General features: G+C 39.5%; 1 protein-coding gene and 1 long non-coding RNA gene across 2 annotated transcripts in view; one reads left to right on the top strand and one right to left on the bottom strand.

Moving 5' to 3' along the window:
• The window catches only part of LOC145952579 (uncharacterized), a 28,807-nt gene extending 11,030 nt beyond the window's left edge, over positions 1-17,777 (top strand). The window contains exon 4 of the long non-coding RNA XR_014430024.1: positions 16,532-17,777. This is a non-coding gene — a long non-coding RNA (uncharacterized LOC145952579). The remainder of the gene's footprint in view (positions 1-16,531) is intronic.
• On the bottom strand, positions 14,633-17,916 carry LOC109805434 (ecotropic viral integration site protein). Its single transcript, XM_020367501.3, has 3 exons — positions 17,777-17,916; positions 15,281-15,388; positions 14,633-14,980 (listed from the first exon to the last, which is right to left on the bottom strand). Exons 1-3 carry the CDS (start codon positions 17,837-17,839, stop codon positions 14,759-14,761), a joined length of 393 nt encoding a protein of 130 aa, XP_020223090.1. The 5' UTR covers positions 17,840-17,916; the 3' UTR covers positions 14,633-14,758.
• Positions 17,917-18,216: the final 300 nt, after the last annotated feature.

Raw genomic sequence — 18,216 nt, 5'->3', positions numbered from 1 at the left:
GTCGGCCGAATGCCGTCTTGATGGAACTGGTAGTCCAAATTCCGACTTCACATATTTAAGTGAAAAACACTTGATCAGTTGGATTCCGATCTTCTTTCCCTACTAATTGCTTGACTGGGAATGAAACAACATTTAGCCTAGTGAAAGAATCAAATTTTCTTGCATGAAGGAGTCGCCTAAAATCCGACTATATTAAATGTTGTCATCCGTCGTGTTGACTGTTTCTCGATTTGATTTGGGAGTTTTTGGTCTTCGAGTTTTTTATACTCGTCTAGTCGGATTTTGACCGACAATCACGAGTTTGGTCTTCGAGTTATTTATACTCGCCCTGTCGAACTTTTGCCGATAATCACGAGTTTTGTCTTCGAGTTATTTATACTCGCCCAGTCGGACTTTTGCCGACAATGACGAGTTTTGTCTTCGAGTTATTTATACTCGCCCAGTCGGACTTTTGCCGACAATCACGAGTTTTGTCTTCGAGTTATTTATACTCGCCCAGTCGGACTTTTGCCGACAATCACGAGTTTTATCTTCGAGTTATTTATACTCGCCCAGTCGGACTTTTGCCGACAATCACGAGTTTTGTCTTCGAGTTATTTATACTCCCCCAGTCAGACTTTTACCGACAATCACGAGTTTTGTCTTCGAGTTATTTATACTCGCCCAGTCGGACTTTTGCCGACAATCACGAGTTTTGTGCCTTTAAAATAAGACATGTTAGGAGTCAATAAAAGAGAGCAATGAGATGACATTTATTAGGATTGAAAAGGTGGTGCCTCGTTAAAAACCTTCTCAGCAAAACCCCCTCATATTTTTACAGGGACAAAATACTGAGTTAGGAAAAGAGTGCACCTAATACAAATGGATAAACGGACTAGCTATAGTAAAAGCGCAAATTTGCAGCGTTCCACGTCCTTGGTATCATCCCTCCATCCAAGGTCCTGAGTCGGTAAGCTCCTTTGCCGACCACATCATCAATTTTATACGGGCCGACCCATTTCGGTGACAACTTGTTCCTCATTTGTGTTAGCTGAGCACGCTTCAAAACGAGGTCTCCTACAACGAAGTCTCTTCGAACGACCTTTGTGTTGTACTTGAAAGCTGCTCTTCTCTGGGCTGCTACTTGATTTATCTTTGCTCTCTCTCTCGTCTCGGCGATCAAGTCCAAGTCAACTCGCCTTCCCTGGTCGGATTCCGCTTCAGAAAAAGATGTGGTGCGTACGGAGGGCTCTATGATTTCAATCGGGATCATGGCGTCTGTTCCGTACACTAAATTGAATGGAGTGTCTTGAGTCGACGAATGAACGGTTGTGTGGTATGACCATAACACCCGGGGAAGCTCCTCTACCCATGAAGCGCCTGAGTCTTGGACGCGCTTCTTCAAACTCGAGAGTATGACCTTGTTTGCCGACTCAGCTTGACCGTTAGATTGAGGGTGCTTGACAGAGGTGAATGTCATTCGGATGCCGATCTGCCTGTAAAAGTCGCGAACTCTCGCGCTTGCAAATTGTGTCCCATTGTCAGAAACTAGTACTTGGGGAACGCCAAACCTGCACACCACATTCTTCCATAGAAACGCTCTAACCTTCTCTGCCGAGATGGTTGCTACAGGCTCTGCCTCAATCCATTTGCTAAAGTAGTCCACAGCCACTATCAAGAATTTTAACTGTCTCACAGCAATCGGAAATGGACCGAGAATATCAATACCCCATTTGTTGAATGGCCAAGGAGACAGGATCGAGTGGAGTCGTTCAGCCGGGGAATGGTGCAGAGTTGCATGCCTTTGACATCCATCACATTTCTGAACCCAATTGACGCAGTCATTCCTCAGACTCGGCCAAAAGTAACCTGCCCTTGCCACTTTGTACACCAGAGCTCGTCCCCCGATATGGCTTCCACACATTCCGCTATGCACTTCGTCCATCACTCTTTGCGCTTGTGACGTGGTCAAACACCTTAAGAGGGGAGAGCTAAAGCCTCTTCGATATAATCTTTCATTGATGATTACGAACCTGGCCGACTCTCTCTGTATCAGTGACGCCTCCTTCTTATCCTCTGGCAACTCCCCCCGAGTCAAGTATGCAATGTACGGTCCCATCCATGAATCGAGCTCTTCTTGGATGAAAAGAACATTCCCCTGTGGAGTGTTGATGCTCGACTGAGTCAATGTTTCCTGGATGACTGACCGAGTGGCTCCTGGCTTCTTTGTGCTTGCAAGCTTTGAGAGCAGATCGGCTCGTGAATTTTGCTCTCGTGGAACGTAGTTAAGCGTGAACTCTCGGAAATTCTCCGATAGAAGTTTAACTTTTTCCAAGTACTTAGCCAGTTGAGGGTCCTTTGCTTGGAAAGTGCCTGCTACCTGCCCCGTGATCAATTGAGAGTCGCTTCGTGCTGACAGACTCGCCGCCCCCATTTCCTTCGCCAATGCCATGCCAGCCAACAACGCCTCATATTCGGCCTGGTTATTGCTTGCTCAGAATTCGAAGCGCAACGACTGTTCCAACAAAACTCCTCCCGGTCCTTCCAAGACGATCCCTGCTCCACTTCCTCCAAGGTTCGATGCTCCATCCACTGACAAGATCCACTGTGTCTCTCCGACCTCACCCTCGTCGGCGGGCGCGGTCAACTCCATTATGAAGTCGGCTAGTGCTTGAGCTTTGATTGCTCCTCTCGGCTCATACTTGATGGAATGCTCTGATAGCTCTATAGACCACTTCATCATCCTTCCTGCCAGGTCGGGCTTCTGTAGTACTTGTCTAATCGGATGGTCAGTACGGACTATCACTTCATAACTCTGGAAATAGTGTCTTAACTTCCGCGTTGTAACCAGTATTGCAAGAGCCAGTTTCTCGATCTTCTGATACCTTGTTTCTGCGCCTTGTAGGACCCGACTCACGAAGTATACCGGAACTTGGGTGCTTTCCGGCTCTTGAACCAGTACTGCACTGATTGCTCGGTCGGATGCCAATATGTAAATCAATAGGGGAAGATTCAGCCGCGGTTTAGTCAGGATCAGCGGCGATGCTAGCGATTTCTTTAGTTCTGTGAAGGCTTCCTCGCACTCGTTTGTCCAGGCGAATCGGTCGTTCTTCTTTAAGCATTGGAATAGCGGCAACGCCTTGTCGGCTGACTTGGACAGGAAACGAGATAATGAAGCCATCCTCCCCGCGAGCTGCTGCACCTCCTTCACCGTGGAAGGACTCCTCATGTTGATGATTGCCGAGCACTTCTCAGGATTTGCCTCGATGCCGCGATGAGTTAGCAAGAAACCGAGGAATTTTCCTGCTTGGACTCCAAAAGAACATTTCTCGGGGTTCAACTTGAGCTGGTATTTTCCTATGGTTTCAAATAGCTCCTTCAAGTCGTCTAAATGCCGATCCAAACTCATTGACTTTACCACCATGTCGTCTACGTAAGCCTCCACATTCCTACCCAGCTGGTCCACCAACACCTTGTCCATCAAACGCTGATACGTTGCACCTGCATTCTTCAAACCAAAAGGCATTACCTTGTAGCAATAATTGGCCTGGTCGGCAATGAACGCGGTTTTATCCTCATCGGCTGGGTGCATTCGGATCTGATTGTAACCGGAATACGCGTCCATGAAACTTAGCAGCTTGTACCCCGACGCACCATCAACGAGGCAGTCTATATTCGGCAGAGGGTACGAATCTTTCGGGCATGCCTTATTTAAGTCAGTGAAATCTGTGCACATTCTCCACTTTCAACTGCTTTTACGTACCATCACGACATTTGCAAGCCAGGTCGGGTACTGTACTTCTCGTATGAACCCCGCCGTCAGTAACTTGTCGGTCTCTTCAGCAATGGCTTTACGCTTGTCGTCGCCAAACTTCCTCCTCTTCTGGATAACTGGCTTCGCACGTGGATCAATGGCTAGCTTGTGGCACATGAAATCGGGGTCCACTCCTGGCATATCTTTGACATGCCACGCGAATGCCGACATGTTCGCTTTCAATACTTCAACCAATTTCTCTGCGCCCTCCTGGCTCAGGGACGTACCGACCTTTACTTTCTTTTCTTCCGCCAACGTCACTTCCTTAATGTCCTCGACAGGGACTGGTCAGCGATCAAAATGGCTCACTCTAGGGTCTAGATCGATGGAGTGGACCTCCTGCTCGACCTGCGCGGTATATAGTCGCCTTCGTGCTTTTAAACTATCACCGTAGCACTTCCGAGCAACCTCCTGATCCACTCTGAGAGTCCCCATAGAACCGCTCGGCAACAGGTACTTTACCTTCAGATGGGGAGTAGACACTACCGCTCCTAGTTTGTTCAGGGTCGGTCTGCCGATCAGTATGCTGTAGGATGACTGAGCATTAACCACCAAATACCGAACGACCACCGTCTTCATCTGAGCACCCTGGCCGAAGGTCGTCTCCAGATCGGCATATCCCCTTGCTATGACCTGGTCTCCTGCAAAACCCACTAGAGTTCCTGCATAAGGAATTAGTCGGTCGTTAGGTATTTTCATTCCCTCAAAAGTTTCCCAGAATAAAATATCCGCGGAACTTCCCTGGTCGATCAACACACGCTTCACATTGTACCCCATGACAATCGCCGATACAACGACGGGGTCATCCTCATGAGGAGCTACTCCTTCGTAATCCGAGTCTGAGAATGAAATCTCAGGCTGGGGTGGTCGCCTGAATTCCGATACAGTTAACACCGACCGAGAGTACCTCTTTCGGGCAGCGGAGGTAGGTCCCCCACCGGCAAAGCCCCCTGCTACGGTATTGAAATCCCCATGGATGGGCTGCTGATGGGTTTCTAACACCTTTGCTGGTGTGTCTCTAGGGGGAGATCTCTCCCTACGCCTATCCCTCCTGGTGTCATCCTGCATGCGCCTGGATCGCCTATCCGACGAACTTCCCTCCTGCTTTCTTGCCACAAACTCCTTCAATCGTCCCTCCTTGATCAAGCACTCAATCTGCCTCCCCAAGACGAAGCAATTTTCAGTAGAGTGCCCGTGAGCCATATGGAACTCACACCAATCGATTTTGAAGGGCCCCAACTGACGCTCCGTCGCCGCCGGAAACTCGAACAATGATGCGCTGTTGACATCGTGGAGTATCTGTTGCCTGGGAACAGTGAGTGGAGTAAACTTCTCTTCTTCATTGTTGCGCATCCACTCGCCCCTTGACCGACCACCATGATCGGCCTGCCTGTAATTGCCCTCCTTCACGTTGTATCGGTCACGTCGTTTACTCCAGTCTGATCACAGTCGAAGGTGCTTATTTCCCTCCTTATTGCTGCCCCCTACTTCTCGGTTCTTAGCTGCCCTTTTAATAATCTGGTTCTCCTCCGTCTTAATGTGGCTCAAGGTGAAAGCCCATACTTTCGACATCGTTTGACAGTTCGCCCTTTCGAGCGTAATGTCGAAGGCTCCAGACCTCAAACCTTTCTGAAATGCGATGACCGCCATCCTCTCGTCCAACGACGCTATCCTCAAGGCGACCTCGTTGAACCTTTGTAGGAAATCTTTCAGAGACTCCTCGCGTTGTTGTTTGAGGTCAAACAAATCCGACGTGATCGGCAGCTTCTTTTTGTTAGCGGCGAACTGCGCCATGAAGAGTCGGCTAAATACATCAAAGTCGGTGATCGATCGATCCGGAAGACTGCTAAACCAGTCGAGCGCCGCCTTCTTGAGTGTGCCCATGAACAACTTGCAGCGGACTTCCATGCTCCCTCGACAGATCAACATTTGAGCCCGGAAGTCCGTCAAATGCTGACTGGGGTCCTGCGTTCCATCAAAGGGTTCGACCTGTGGTATCCGATGATCCCTAGGGATCATCTCAGCCTCTACGGCTTCCGAGAATGGTCGAAAGTCTCTAGGGACCTCCAGGATGATGTCCTCCTCCACAGTCCTGGTACTAGCTGCTATTCTGGCCTACATCTCATCCGCTCGTCTCCTGATCTCCTCGTTTTCTCGTTGAATGGCCTCCTCTCTCTCCCTGGATCACGCATTCTCCTCCCTTAAGCCATTGATCATGGCCATCATCTCCTCCATGGTTGGTGGTTGCGAGTTGTTGTTGTTGTTGCCGCCTCTCGCCATGGTAAAGTGTAGGTTTTTTGTGTTTCTTGGGGCATAGGAAAAGTTTCACCGTAACCCCACGGTGGGCGCCAAAATGTTCTGGCCAAAGGGTGGACTAGGGTTTTTTCCTAGATCGTGCCTTAGAGCCAGAGCATTCAAAAGTGTAATCTGCCATCCTAACTCTATGGTTTTAGATTATATAGTCTTCTTGCTTATAGGCCTCGCGGGCCCCGGGAATACAGGGATTTCCTTAATCGCTCTTATCCATAAAACAACTGATGAGCAAGGGTGGGGTTTTTCCCTTGCCACGAGATGGTATCGATATAAGGGGTAGGGCTCGGCTTCCTACCGACTAGGACCACTTGGGGGACCTAGTCAGTAATTTACCGAGTAGGTTCTTAGACAAGTGGGATTAATGTGGGGTCGGCCAGGCTCACGCGAGGGGAATAGTCAGTCATAGACCGAGTACCCCTAAAAGAGGGGGTCGGCGTAGGTTCTAATCAGTCTGCTATATATGGTGGAGTCAGGTCGGGTCACGTTGACCAGTCGGGTTCTGACCGGGATGGTCCACTAGCCTTCTAGCCTTGAGCCTATAAGGCGGAAAGGCTTGAAATGTGGCCCTTGTAGACATGTCGGGAATGGGGATATACGCCTGTCGCCTCGATTCCTAGTCCCTTGGGACTCGGCAGGCTTCCCACTGGGATGTTTCGTGGGTTTATAGTCGGTCCTGTGCGCGCAGGGAGCGTCAGTCGGACTGCAACTGGGACGGTCCAGTTTTAATCTAAAACCAAGAGATATATTTATGATCACAAAAGGACCAAAATCCACATAATATATAAATAACCAAATAACAAATTTGTAACGTGCATAGTTTTTCTAATGTACAAAATGAAAAATAACTTCCCAACAAAATAGTAAAATAAGACTTGGTCAAATATGTTAAAAGGATTAAATAAAAAAATTAAAAATACAATTATTTAATCTATTAAAACATTAATTAAAAATAATTAAAAATATATTAAAACATAAAACTGATTTAATAAAACACCATAACAAAAAAAGTAATTAAATAAAATCATTTAATGAGGTTTTAAATTATAATAAAATTCTTCAACACTAATTATATTATAATAACCTCCATCAAAACACACTATTTTTTGCATGACATAACATTTTACTCACCCTTCAACCTAATCTTATTCTACTCTTATAATAAAATGATCATTGCAAATCAACAACATAGAAAAGTAAAAATAAACTTGTATGAAAAGAAAATAACATATAATATAGAGCAATCAACTAACTATATAAGCATCTTCATAAAGTGAATGTAGTTCAACATCTTTACATCTTATATCGATATTCCAACTTTACAACACAACAACACATTATTCAACTTAACAACATATCATCACATCAACATAACAACACAATAACTTTATAACACACATTTATGTGTGTCTTCACACATTTCAACTAAGAGATCTCTTACAAGACAAGTGAGTAGTTAAGTGACTTGACCCTACTGAATCAACAACACAAAAGACTCATAATATCTAGGTCATACAACACAATTTTGGATATCAATTTAATATCTAGGCAACAATGATTTCTCAAATTTTGTCACTTAAACCAAAAAAGTTTGGTATCACGTCAAATATAGTATGACTTGGGTGTGAGTCCACAACAATATTGACATGCATTAACCAAGTCACATGTAGGTTTAGTTCGCTGACTATTATCTCGATACCACGCACCTTTCTAGTAATCAGTTAAGGATTTTATCCATCAACTTTATACCTTACTCAATTTGGTCACTTCTAAACCAATCTTACCTTGGCCCTATACGATCTCAACTGAGGACTTCTAAGAGACTCAACACTTTAAGAGGTAACTTACTTAAGAATGATTTTTCAACATTGGACTCTTAGAGCACCACAACACATACTCATACAATGGGACATTCCAACTTTCAATAATAACAATTTCTCCTCTATTTCTAAGTTCACAACATAGTTCAACATCATGCATCTTATCAATATGATTCAACTCAACACACAACTTACAACATTGGAACGTCATATAATTCAACTTAAACAATTTAACATACTTCACTTTCAACTTTCTACAACATGATTCATCAATCATAGCAACACAATACAACACAATTTCATAAATGTTCAACTTATCATCTCAACATATCATATAAAATCACTAAGCATAAAAAGTCATGAAACATGGCTTTTGTTGGGCAAGGGTGCTCTCGCTGGGAGAGCTAAGCCGATGGAAATCTAATTCCTAAGGATCCCTTTGGAAGAAATAATACCAAGGAAGGTGAAGGTTGATCCATAGGAGAGTTCACACTTGAAGACCATTAGGCCTTTAACTAGGTCCATGATTAGGAGGCTAGAAAAGACTTCTATAGAGGAGGTGCTTCTTAGACCCATGCTCAATACGAACATTGAGTATGATTCCTCTTTTTAGTCTCATAGTCTTTATTCCTTGTATAGTTTGAATTCTTGTACCTTGTATTTAGTAGATAATTGCATAGGTGTATTTTGCCTTTGTATTTATAAGGCACATTTTCCTTTCCTTATAGGTCACCCCTTTGGGATTTTAGGGTATGCTGTTTGGAGACTTTTGCTACAGTTGACCTTGTATTAAGGGTCATTGATTTTCATATTTTTCGTAGTAAAAGTGGGGTGACAAATAGTAAAGTGTGTAGGTGAAGCTAACAATTGAGCCTATAGTGGGCCTAGGCTAATTTTTACATATTGGGCTTGTTTTGCTCCATTTAATCCAAGGAATTGATTTAGCTAGGTCTCATCCTCATTAGATGAACCTAACTGTACCAATTCCAACATTTTTGGATTGGATTAAGTGAAGGAAAACAAGATAGTTCGCCTAGCTCTTCTAGCTTCTCCCACACACTTGGTTAACTTGTACTATAAGCTTCTAGCTTGGCTTGCTCCATAAGCTTTGAAGCTTAGTTTGTTCCACAAGCTTCCAGGTTACTAGATCGGTTAGCTTGAGTGTAAGAAGGCTAACCATGGTTCTCCTTGAACCATAGTTAGCCTAGCTTGCACCATAAGCCACCTCCTCACTATATAAGTCTTTTCCTTCACTTTGTAAACACTTTTGATGCATATATTGAGAGAATTTCGAAAATTGTTCAGATTTTCTCTCTTCCAAAAGTCTCAACCTCTTTGATTTTAATCCATTTCTCTTATCCTCTTCATACAAGAGTGTGGTGAGATTTGAAGTGGCTAATCTTTCTCCAAGGAGTGGCGCCACTTGAGAGTGTTCTTCACCATTGAAGGTGAAATCTGAAGCTTCTTTGTCCATTGGTAGCTTTGGAGAAGCTTAAGGAGAACCAAGAAGTCAAGTGTAGGGAGAAGCTGGAAGAGGAATCAACATAAATCTGGTTCCAAACCAAGTTTCCATCATAAGCTCTTTAGAGATCCTCACTAAGTGACACTACCCTTTTTTAACGAAGAAAATGCTCCGTGACTTTCCTTATTAAGAGGGATTTTGGCTCTTCGGGAGCCAAACCCTTCTAGAGCTTCTTGTTGGGCGATCAAAAGCTCATTAAGCTATGAATACTTTTATAGGTTGATGGAAGTACTTGGAGAGGATTGATATTCTTCCAAGCTTTCCATGCAAGGACCGAAATGCTCCATGAGGTTGAACTCCTTGAAGGTGGCGGAATCACCTTAGAGGATTCTCCAATGGTGGAGAAGCACCTAAGAGAGGTTCGGTTACCTCTTGAAGAAGTGAAGAAACTTGAGAAACCAAGCTTCTAGGAGAAGGAACCTTGAGAGAGAACCTAAGAGAAGGTTTCTCACGAATTTTGACTCTTGAAAATGAGAGAGAGTTCTGAATTCTTTTTCTCATAAATGTCCAAAAGTGAATACAAGAGAAGGTTTTACAAATATATAGGGAGAGGTAGCTTCTAGGAGAAGCTAACCTTAACCATGGTTCACTAGGAACCATGGTAAGGTGAAGCTAACCATCCATGGTTTCTAAAACTTGTAGGAGAAGCTATCCTTGACCATGGTTCACTTAAGAACCATGGTAAGGTCAACCTAACTTACAATGGTTTAGAAACTTGGAGGATAAGCTTCAAAAACTCAAGAATGTACATGGAAATTTCGGCCAAAGAGAAATGAAGGAGCTAGGCGGCCTTGGCTTATTTTTCTCCTTTGATTTGTTTCAAAAATTATTGATTTGGTTTAGTTAGGTTCATCAAATGATGATGAGACCTAGCTAAATCAAATCTATGAAAAATTAGGAGAAAAATGAGTCCAATATGCAAAATTTTGCCTAGGCCCAACTCAGGCCTAATTTCTAAGTACACTCCCTAGCTTTGCTAATTGTCACCCCTTTTTCTCTACTGAAAAATACAAAATGAATGTATCAACTAGGGAGGTTAAATGGAGTTAAACTCTCCAAGTAACCCACCCTAAAATCAATATACAATCACTAGTTAAAAGCAAGTAAAGTGTCTTACAAATACAAAGGCAAAAATAAGCCTATACAAAGAGACTACTATATGTACAAACATATGAAAGGTCTTTAATATCATCCCATTCCTCTTGGTTCTTTTAAGATATCATCTCTTGGATTCCTTGGCCTTGGCCATAGTCTATCATAGGTCCTCTTGTTGGGTGGCCATATCTTGTTAGGAAATCAAGATCCTCTGTGGGACCTGTTGTCGGACACGATATGTCTCGCTGGTCGAGCTTAGCAATATAATTGTTATCTCGCTAGATCACACATCAATAGTTGAGCGAGATCATAATTCTAGGTAGGTGTTCATTAGATCATAAATGATAGTTGGGCGCCATGAACTCTTTTTAGGCAAAAATAGGGTTTTCACACACAAAATCCAACTTTTCACTTAAAATCCTCTCATTATACATCATAATTCATCCATGCAATTCAAAATTCATCATCTACTTATATCATACAACTTATAAATTGAAATAATTATGACATGCAACAACAATACCACAAGATCATCAATTCTTCTTCCAACACCAAGAAAAAACCCAAGAATATAAAACATCAAGGCTCAAGCCTTTCCAATTCAATATTTTAGAGAAAAGAGAGACACTAGAATAACGGTTGAATAGTGTCTATGAAAAAATCAAAACCTTTTTGAAATAGTGAAATAGTAACAAGATCATAAGAAAGCAGACATAAAGTAAAGTAAGAAGAGCACACTAAGTTTTTATATTGATTCATCTCGATCATTGAGACTACGTTCAGCTCTTGATCAACCCGATCAAGTTCCATTATATTTTACAAAGATACAAGTATGCTTTTATAAGTCACTTTTAGTTCAACCAAGTGTTCTTTTACATTCAAGCCTTTTCAAACTCAAAGCAATAACACAAAGTTAAAGTTGGATAAGCTAACAATGTTGTTTCGTTATACTATTAAGACATGATACAACCAATTAAGTACAAGACTTATAAAGAAATGTACAATGATGTTCATGTCAAATCTATCTATTTTCTTTCTTTTGAATCTTCAAGTTTCTTTATATAGGTGGTGCATGAAGGTGACCGTTACAAATCCTTAAACGTCTCTCACAAACTTGCTTCATTTGTCTTCATTTTCATTCGATGTAGAGAAAAGAGTTTGTTGGTGCATTAAATGCATTTCACCAAATTATCACTTCTTATTTAATCAAAGAAGCTACTTATCACCTTTTAGGTACCAAAACAGAGGAACCATGCGTGTGCTAGTTCTAAGCATCTTTTCCTGTAGTTTTTTATGCTTTACAAGATATGCTAGTTCCTTTCTAATGCAAAACATACCTTTAGTTCCTTTAGTGAATTGTTAGTATCAAAGAAACTTTTCATTCAATCTATTAAGGAATTATGTAGACAAAGATAATTATTGTTATTAGACATCATAAATGATATAAATACAAAACATTTGCCTTTTAGAAGAAGTGTTTCATCTATAAGACTTAATATCCTAATAACTAATCGTTTTAATATATTATATTTTCTCTATTTGTTTAAGGCTTGATTTGAAAAACTTTTTCTTTAATAATATGTTTATGTTTGTTATCATTAAAACATAAAGTCTGGGTCTAAGATTATCTTTTGACCTAACAAACATCAATGTCATCCAAGGCGTGATCAACACAACAAAACCAATATATTCAACACAAAAAGATTAAACTACAAGTTTTCCTTACCTCTCAAATCTTCCATAAATAAGAAATAGAAAAAGGAAATCTCGAGAACCCCAAACTTTTGTATGACGACTTCTTTTACTGATTCTTAGCTCCAAATCTCAACTCAGTTACTACTACTTTACTCTGCAAAAATATTAGAACACTTATATGAATTCATAAAAGAAAAAAGTCTATCTCTTAAGAAACTTCTCTGTAAAACTTCATTATAGATCAACTTTGATCTCAACACAAAATAACTCCAAATAATTAAACTCTTAAAAAAAATTTAATCCTTAAAGTTCTAAAAACACTAAAAACATCACATCAACATAAATCAAATAACATGCAATATATATAAAACATACAACTCATAATACTGGGTTACAAATTCAAAGTTGAAACTTAGAAATTTGAAACAAAAGGGGTTCCTCTTGTCAATATTTATAGTCCAAAATTGAAATTTGACATGGGGTTGGTTTGGTAATCAATATATTTGATTAGAGGAAAGGAGGAGATACGTATATTGCTCTCGATTAGAAAGCAGTTGAAGTTTAATTTCATTAAATTTTCGTCTATATAAGTGTGAACTCTAAATTTAGCTCATAAATTTATATATAAAGAAATTAAATTCTCCTATGAGAAAAGGATTACCATATGGACTCATTCTGTTTCCTCTCCTATATTTCCATTGTTTTAGTATATGCATTTCTACAGGTCCTCTAACCACTTAAGTGAAACTTCCAGTTGACCAAAATAACATTGACATTTATGTTTATGAGCTATGATCTCCCTTGAGTTGGTTAGTTCTACATTAGTTTTTTGACCAATCTAAGAGCAAAATTTGATGTACATCATGTTATTTAGGAATTGTTTGGGTAAATTTATCTAAAAGTACTTCTAAAAAAGCAAAATAAAAAGAAAAAATAAAATAAACTTCTCCATAAGTTAAAATTAGCTTATACATAAGTTATTCTTTAAAAGCTTTCTCTTATTACCTTCTCAAAAATCTTATTTTTAACTTATGTATAAGTTATTTTTAGCTTATAAAAAAAATTTAATTTAGTTTGGCTTTATATTTTTTCATCTAAAAATGCTTCTGGAAAGGCTTGTTCAAGCATACCCTAGGACTAAAAACAAATTGGCTGATCACAGACTATTTAGTATACTTCGACAAATTCCCTGCGCTGCATTCATGACGTCTAACACTATCAAGGCACATTTGAAACAATAAGAAACAATATACTTCCACTCATGATAGAATGGAATCCAACCTTTCAAAATGACAAGGGATCACTTCAACTACAAGTTAAGTCACTCTAATATATGCAAATCCATGTCTGTGTAAGTGAATAACAGCAGAAGCACATAACAAACTCTTGTTCTTCTTTCAATCTTAAATCTTAAACATACTTAATATTACCGGCTTTGTGGTTTATAAAGCAAAGCGGCACCATGCAGTCTTTATCACATTCCTCACATTAGAAGGTCTAGGAGGGGTGGTGTTGTTAGGACTAAAATGTTTGTTGTTAAAAGAAGCCAATGGGGATGAAGAAATGGATAGAATTGGGGAAACAATAACATGAAATCTATCTATTAACTGTTAACTTAGAGTTAGTGGCATAAATAATAGGACTGAAGCAGAAGGAATTAAATTGAGCATTCAAATTCCCCCTTGGCATCTCAATACCACATTCATCCCTTCCAAACCACACCAAACCCAATCACACCTCGGAACACACCCAGCTAGTCCCCTCTCCTCCATCCTCCCCACACCCCAACATCACATGATTCACCAACACATCTACCAAACATGCATAATAATAATAATATCTTCCACACACATAAAACTTTCTTTCTGGGTTCTTAGAGGTTCCAAATTTCTGAATCTTTCAAAGGAAAGTCATAAAAACATAATTGCTTCTTATTTAATGTGGGCATTGTCACCCGGTTACATTGTGAGATGACAAATTCTCCATTCCTTACATATTAAACAGGGCTCACAACTAACTAAAGCCCATAAAATATGTTTTTACTCTAGTTTCATAAACAATCTGCTCCACTATGAATCCCAAATCCACAATGTAAGATATTAAATTAAAGGCACCACATGAATCGCATTAACAAGACCCTGGGTTTCAACTTCCCCACTCAAGATTAACAAATTGAAAAATCAAAATCAAATCAAGATGGCAGGAATCAACCTCTCCTCTTCCATTCTTGAGTCAAAGATCTTACCATTTAACCCAGAAAAACAAAGAGAGAGAAAAAAAGTAACTCCTCATGCTCAGTTCTCCTTGTAGAATGTCTCAAAATCTTTGAAAGAAATGTTTTTTTTTTCCTCATCTGTTTCCAATTTCAATATTTGATTGGCATCAATAGCAAGTCCATGAAAGGAACAATGTAATGAAGAACTTCCTTTGTGTAACTCAACTCAGTTTATTACACATAAATGGAAATAGTACACTAGACAGCACCAAAAATATGTCTACATTCAAATACAAGAAAATAGGAATCTATTTGGACTTCTCCACATCTGTTTGAGTGGTGTTGTCAACAGTAGACCCCGTGAAATTGCGTCTTTCCTCAGAGGTAGCAGTGATAACCGGTATCCACACATCAGCTGTACCACTCAAGAGTGACTGAACCTGTGGATCTGAAGCCATTGACGTTGATACCATTTCATCAAGATCATCCAATCTTGCTGATAATTTATCCAACTCCTTGGCTATTTCCAACTAAAATGAATTAAAAAAAAAAACAGAGAGAGAATGTTATTGCATTTTGTTGAAATTATGTGTTTGATATGTTCATAAAACTTAAAGCACTAACCCTTATTTATAATAATCATAATCCTAACTAATTAAGATAATAAATCATGATAAGAAAAGAAAATACGATAAATAATCCTAGGAGATAAAAAAAAAACATAAGATAATCTAAGGTATTATAAAATCTTTTCATGTATGTTCCAACACATTTAAACAGGAATAAAAGAACTCAAGTAATGAATGGCTAAACTATAAAGAGAAAACTACCTCGTCAAGGTGCTGGGTTGACTTTGAAGGAATTTTTGTAACCTCTAATCCAAGAGTTTCAATTTTAGAACGCAGCTCAACTTCTTCTTGATTCGTTAGTGATTCCACCTACACAGTTACCATCAAACATGCATGAGTATATTATATAGCTGCGGCCAATAAGAGAGAATGTGGAGGAAGTTATGGATGGAATCCAGAGAAGCAGCATACATATGTAATATTCTTCAATATTTTTAAGCATTAGAATGTATACTTCAGTGATTTAGAAGTTTGCAATTTGTAGAAGCATGACCAAAGATATTAAAATTATGAATATAATATAATAATATAAAAAAATAAAAAAAAGTAGTCAAATATTTTTATGTTTACAAGAACAGTGGAAACAAATTAAATCTTATTATTGGAAGCAGGGGATTAAGGTCATAGTTCAACAAAATGAAGATCACAGAATGCTATACATATATTATTCTCCACCATAAAACACTGATCTTCATCTTGCTCTAGCTTGGGCCTAATAAAAGAAATTCATTTCATTACACTGTAAATGATTATGTGTAATTCACACTACAGATTCCCAATGGAGAAATCCAGAACTCCATAGTTTTCACAAAAAGCCTCTAGATTTTTCTTTTGTTGGGTACAGTATCCTCACTGGAGGGTCATATCATGGGTAACAACTCTAGAAACAGCCTTTCCTTTTGAAAGGGTAAGGTGGTGTGCATTTACACTCCCTAGGCCCCAATAATTGGAACTCGTGAACTTGGTCTCCCTTTTATTTTTTGGCAGTCATAGATTTGTTTTACAGTTGAGAAGAAGAGCAATAGAAGAGCCAGTTGGAAGTGATGATAAGATGGAGAATAATCCACTAGTTAGAGTAGGAAGCAAATAAAGACTTCAAGTGAAACCATTAAAATAAATTTAATTCCAACTGGCCTCTACAAAGATTTTATTTTTGACACAACATAATGAATAATGATATTGTTTGATCCATGTTGCCAATTCCATTTAATGGGAAAAGGTTTTGGTTGTCATACAATATCCTCACTAAATAATGCTCATTCATCTCCAAATTTTGCAAACAAACATGACTCGTATCAATCATTTACTTGGTCCAAACACACTGTTTAAGGCATATATGGGTAACTTTTTATTTCCTTTGCATCATTATTATCCAAACATCATTCCTAATTGAAACATGGATAACAGCAGCTTCATGAAAAGGCATGTGATTATCTGTTATTACATGTGCAGCGATATTACAAGGGTGTACTGTATGTAATACATGATGGGCACAATGAACTACAAGGTGCATCATTGCACATAGGAGTCTAAGTGGGTATGGGATGAACCACAAACCAGTCAACCTGACCCAATTCTGTTGGTTTGGATTAATCTGGTTATATTCTACCCAACCCAATCTTCTTCCGTTCAGTTTTAAGGTAACTGGTTTTCAAACCGACAAAAATGACCCAAAATGAAAAAATATACTGACTAAGGAAATGAGGGCTTTGTAAATCTTTCACTTTGCAGATCTCGTGGTAGTGTGCTGCTTGCAAGCAGGGGTTTGTGGCTCAACCAGTCAGTGCAAGAAAAAAGAGCCCTAAACTCGATCACCCAACCCAATTGAGATCAGGTTTATTCGGTGAGGGTTGCATACCCAAAATCCAACATGTGATGTGACTCATTTATTGATTTGAATTTCTTAACATGCCAAACCCAACCCAATCCAACTTGATTACACCTCTAAATGCATAGTCAAATTCTTGGATGCTTGAATCATGCAGCCATCACAAATATAATGAAAGCAAATAAAGACAAGAAGTGCATGCCGCTAGAAGAAGGCTGACCAAAGAAACCACTCACAAATGGAGATGGATGTGGAGCAATGAAAATTGATAGTCGCAACTTCAGGCTAGTTATCCTTTAACTCACATCAACACCCACCAAATTTTCGTTTCATTTTTTTTTCTTTTAAAAAACTCGTCAAAGTTTTGATATGATGATATCTTACTACATGTCACCAGGAGACAAAGACAATCAACCATTGATTGTCCAACTATTCATCTTACATTGCATTTATCATACAAATTCAGATCATGGCATCAGAATAACAGGAAAATTTCTTTTATGATTAATCCCCCTAATTCACACATTTTAAGCATAAGAAGCATATAAAACTATAAATGCATACAGAGGGGCAACATCAGTAATTCAGAGTTCATACAAGGACTAATCACAAACCTAACACACACTCAGAGAGATAACAAAGTATGTGCCTATGCTAGATAACAGCCTCCAGTGTGTAAAATCAAACTGAATTCAAGCCCAAAACCATAAAAAAATCGCAACAGAAACGCAATTCACAGATCTGGGAACAACAAGAAGGCAAAAAGTGAGATACCCAGATGATCAAATTCCACAAAAATGAAAAATTGAAGCTTAATTCGAAAACAGAACAACATATTGAGACGGAAAGACTTAGAGAGGGAAACGAACCTCGTGGAGGAGATTGAAGAGAAGCTGAAAGAGCTCTGCGTCGGGTTTCGCTTCCTCCGCCATGGGATTTCACCGTCTGTGAATTGGGAAACCGGTTTGTTAGTGTTGTTGCTGACGCTTTCTATGATCCCTTCCGATACTAAGTTGTAGGGTCTTTTCACACGTGTAAGGATATTCTTAGGAAATTGTCTTACTAATGTAATGTCTACCTAATTCAACATGTTTCTTTTGTAGAGATTACCAAATACCAAGGATCTTAGACCGATTTCATTAAGATTATAAAGGTCATGATATGATTTAATTAAGGCTAAAGATGTCATTCTATTTAATAAAATAAAAACTTAATTGAAAATTAAAAATAAAAGGCAAAACACCTAATTTGGTCCCTTATAATAATTAATAATTTTAATTTCGTCTCTCTATAATTTTTTGTTTCAATT

This window comes from Cajanus cajan, chromosome 10 (genome assembly GCF_000230855.2).
Source record: "Cajanus cajan strain Asha chromosome 10, NIPB_CcT2T_4, whole genome shotgun sequence".
NCBI classification, from domain to species: domain Eukaryota; kingdom Viridiplantae; phylum Streptophyta; class Magnoliopsida; order Fabales; family Fabaceae; genus Cajanus; species Cajanus cajan.
The sequence above is the reverse complement of the archived record's forward strand: the minus strand, read 5'-3'. Positions and strand labels throughout refer to the sequence as shown.

Excerpts from the sequence above, each read along its gene's own strand:
- LOC109805434 (XM_020367501.3), bottom strand. The coding sequence starts at position 17,839 with ATGGCGGAGGAAGCGAAACCCGACGCAGAGCTCTTTCAGCTTCTCTTC. Across the intron at positions 15,389-17,776 it reads TCTTCAATCTCCTCCACGAG|GTGGAATCACTAACGAATCA; the intron begins GTTCGTTTCCCT and ends GTAACTGTGTAG. Across the intron at positions 14,981-15,280 it reads CAACCCAGCACCTTGACGAG|TTGGAAATAGCCAAGGAGTT; the intron begins GTAGTTTTCTCT and ends AATTCATTTTAG.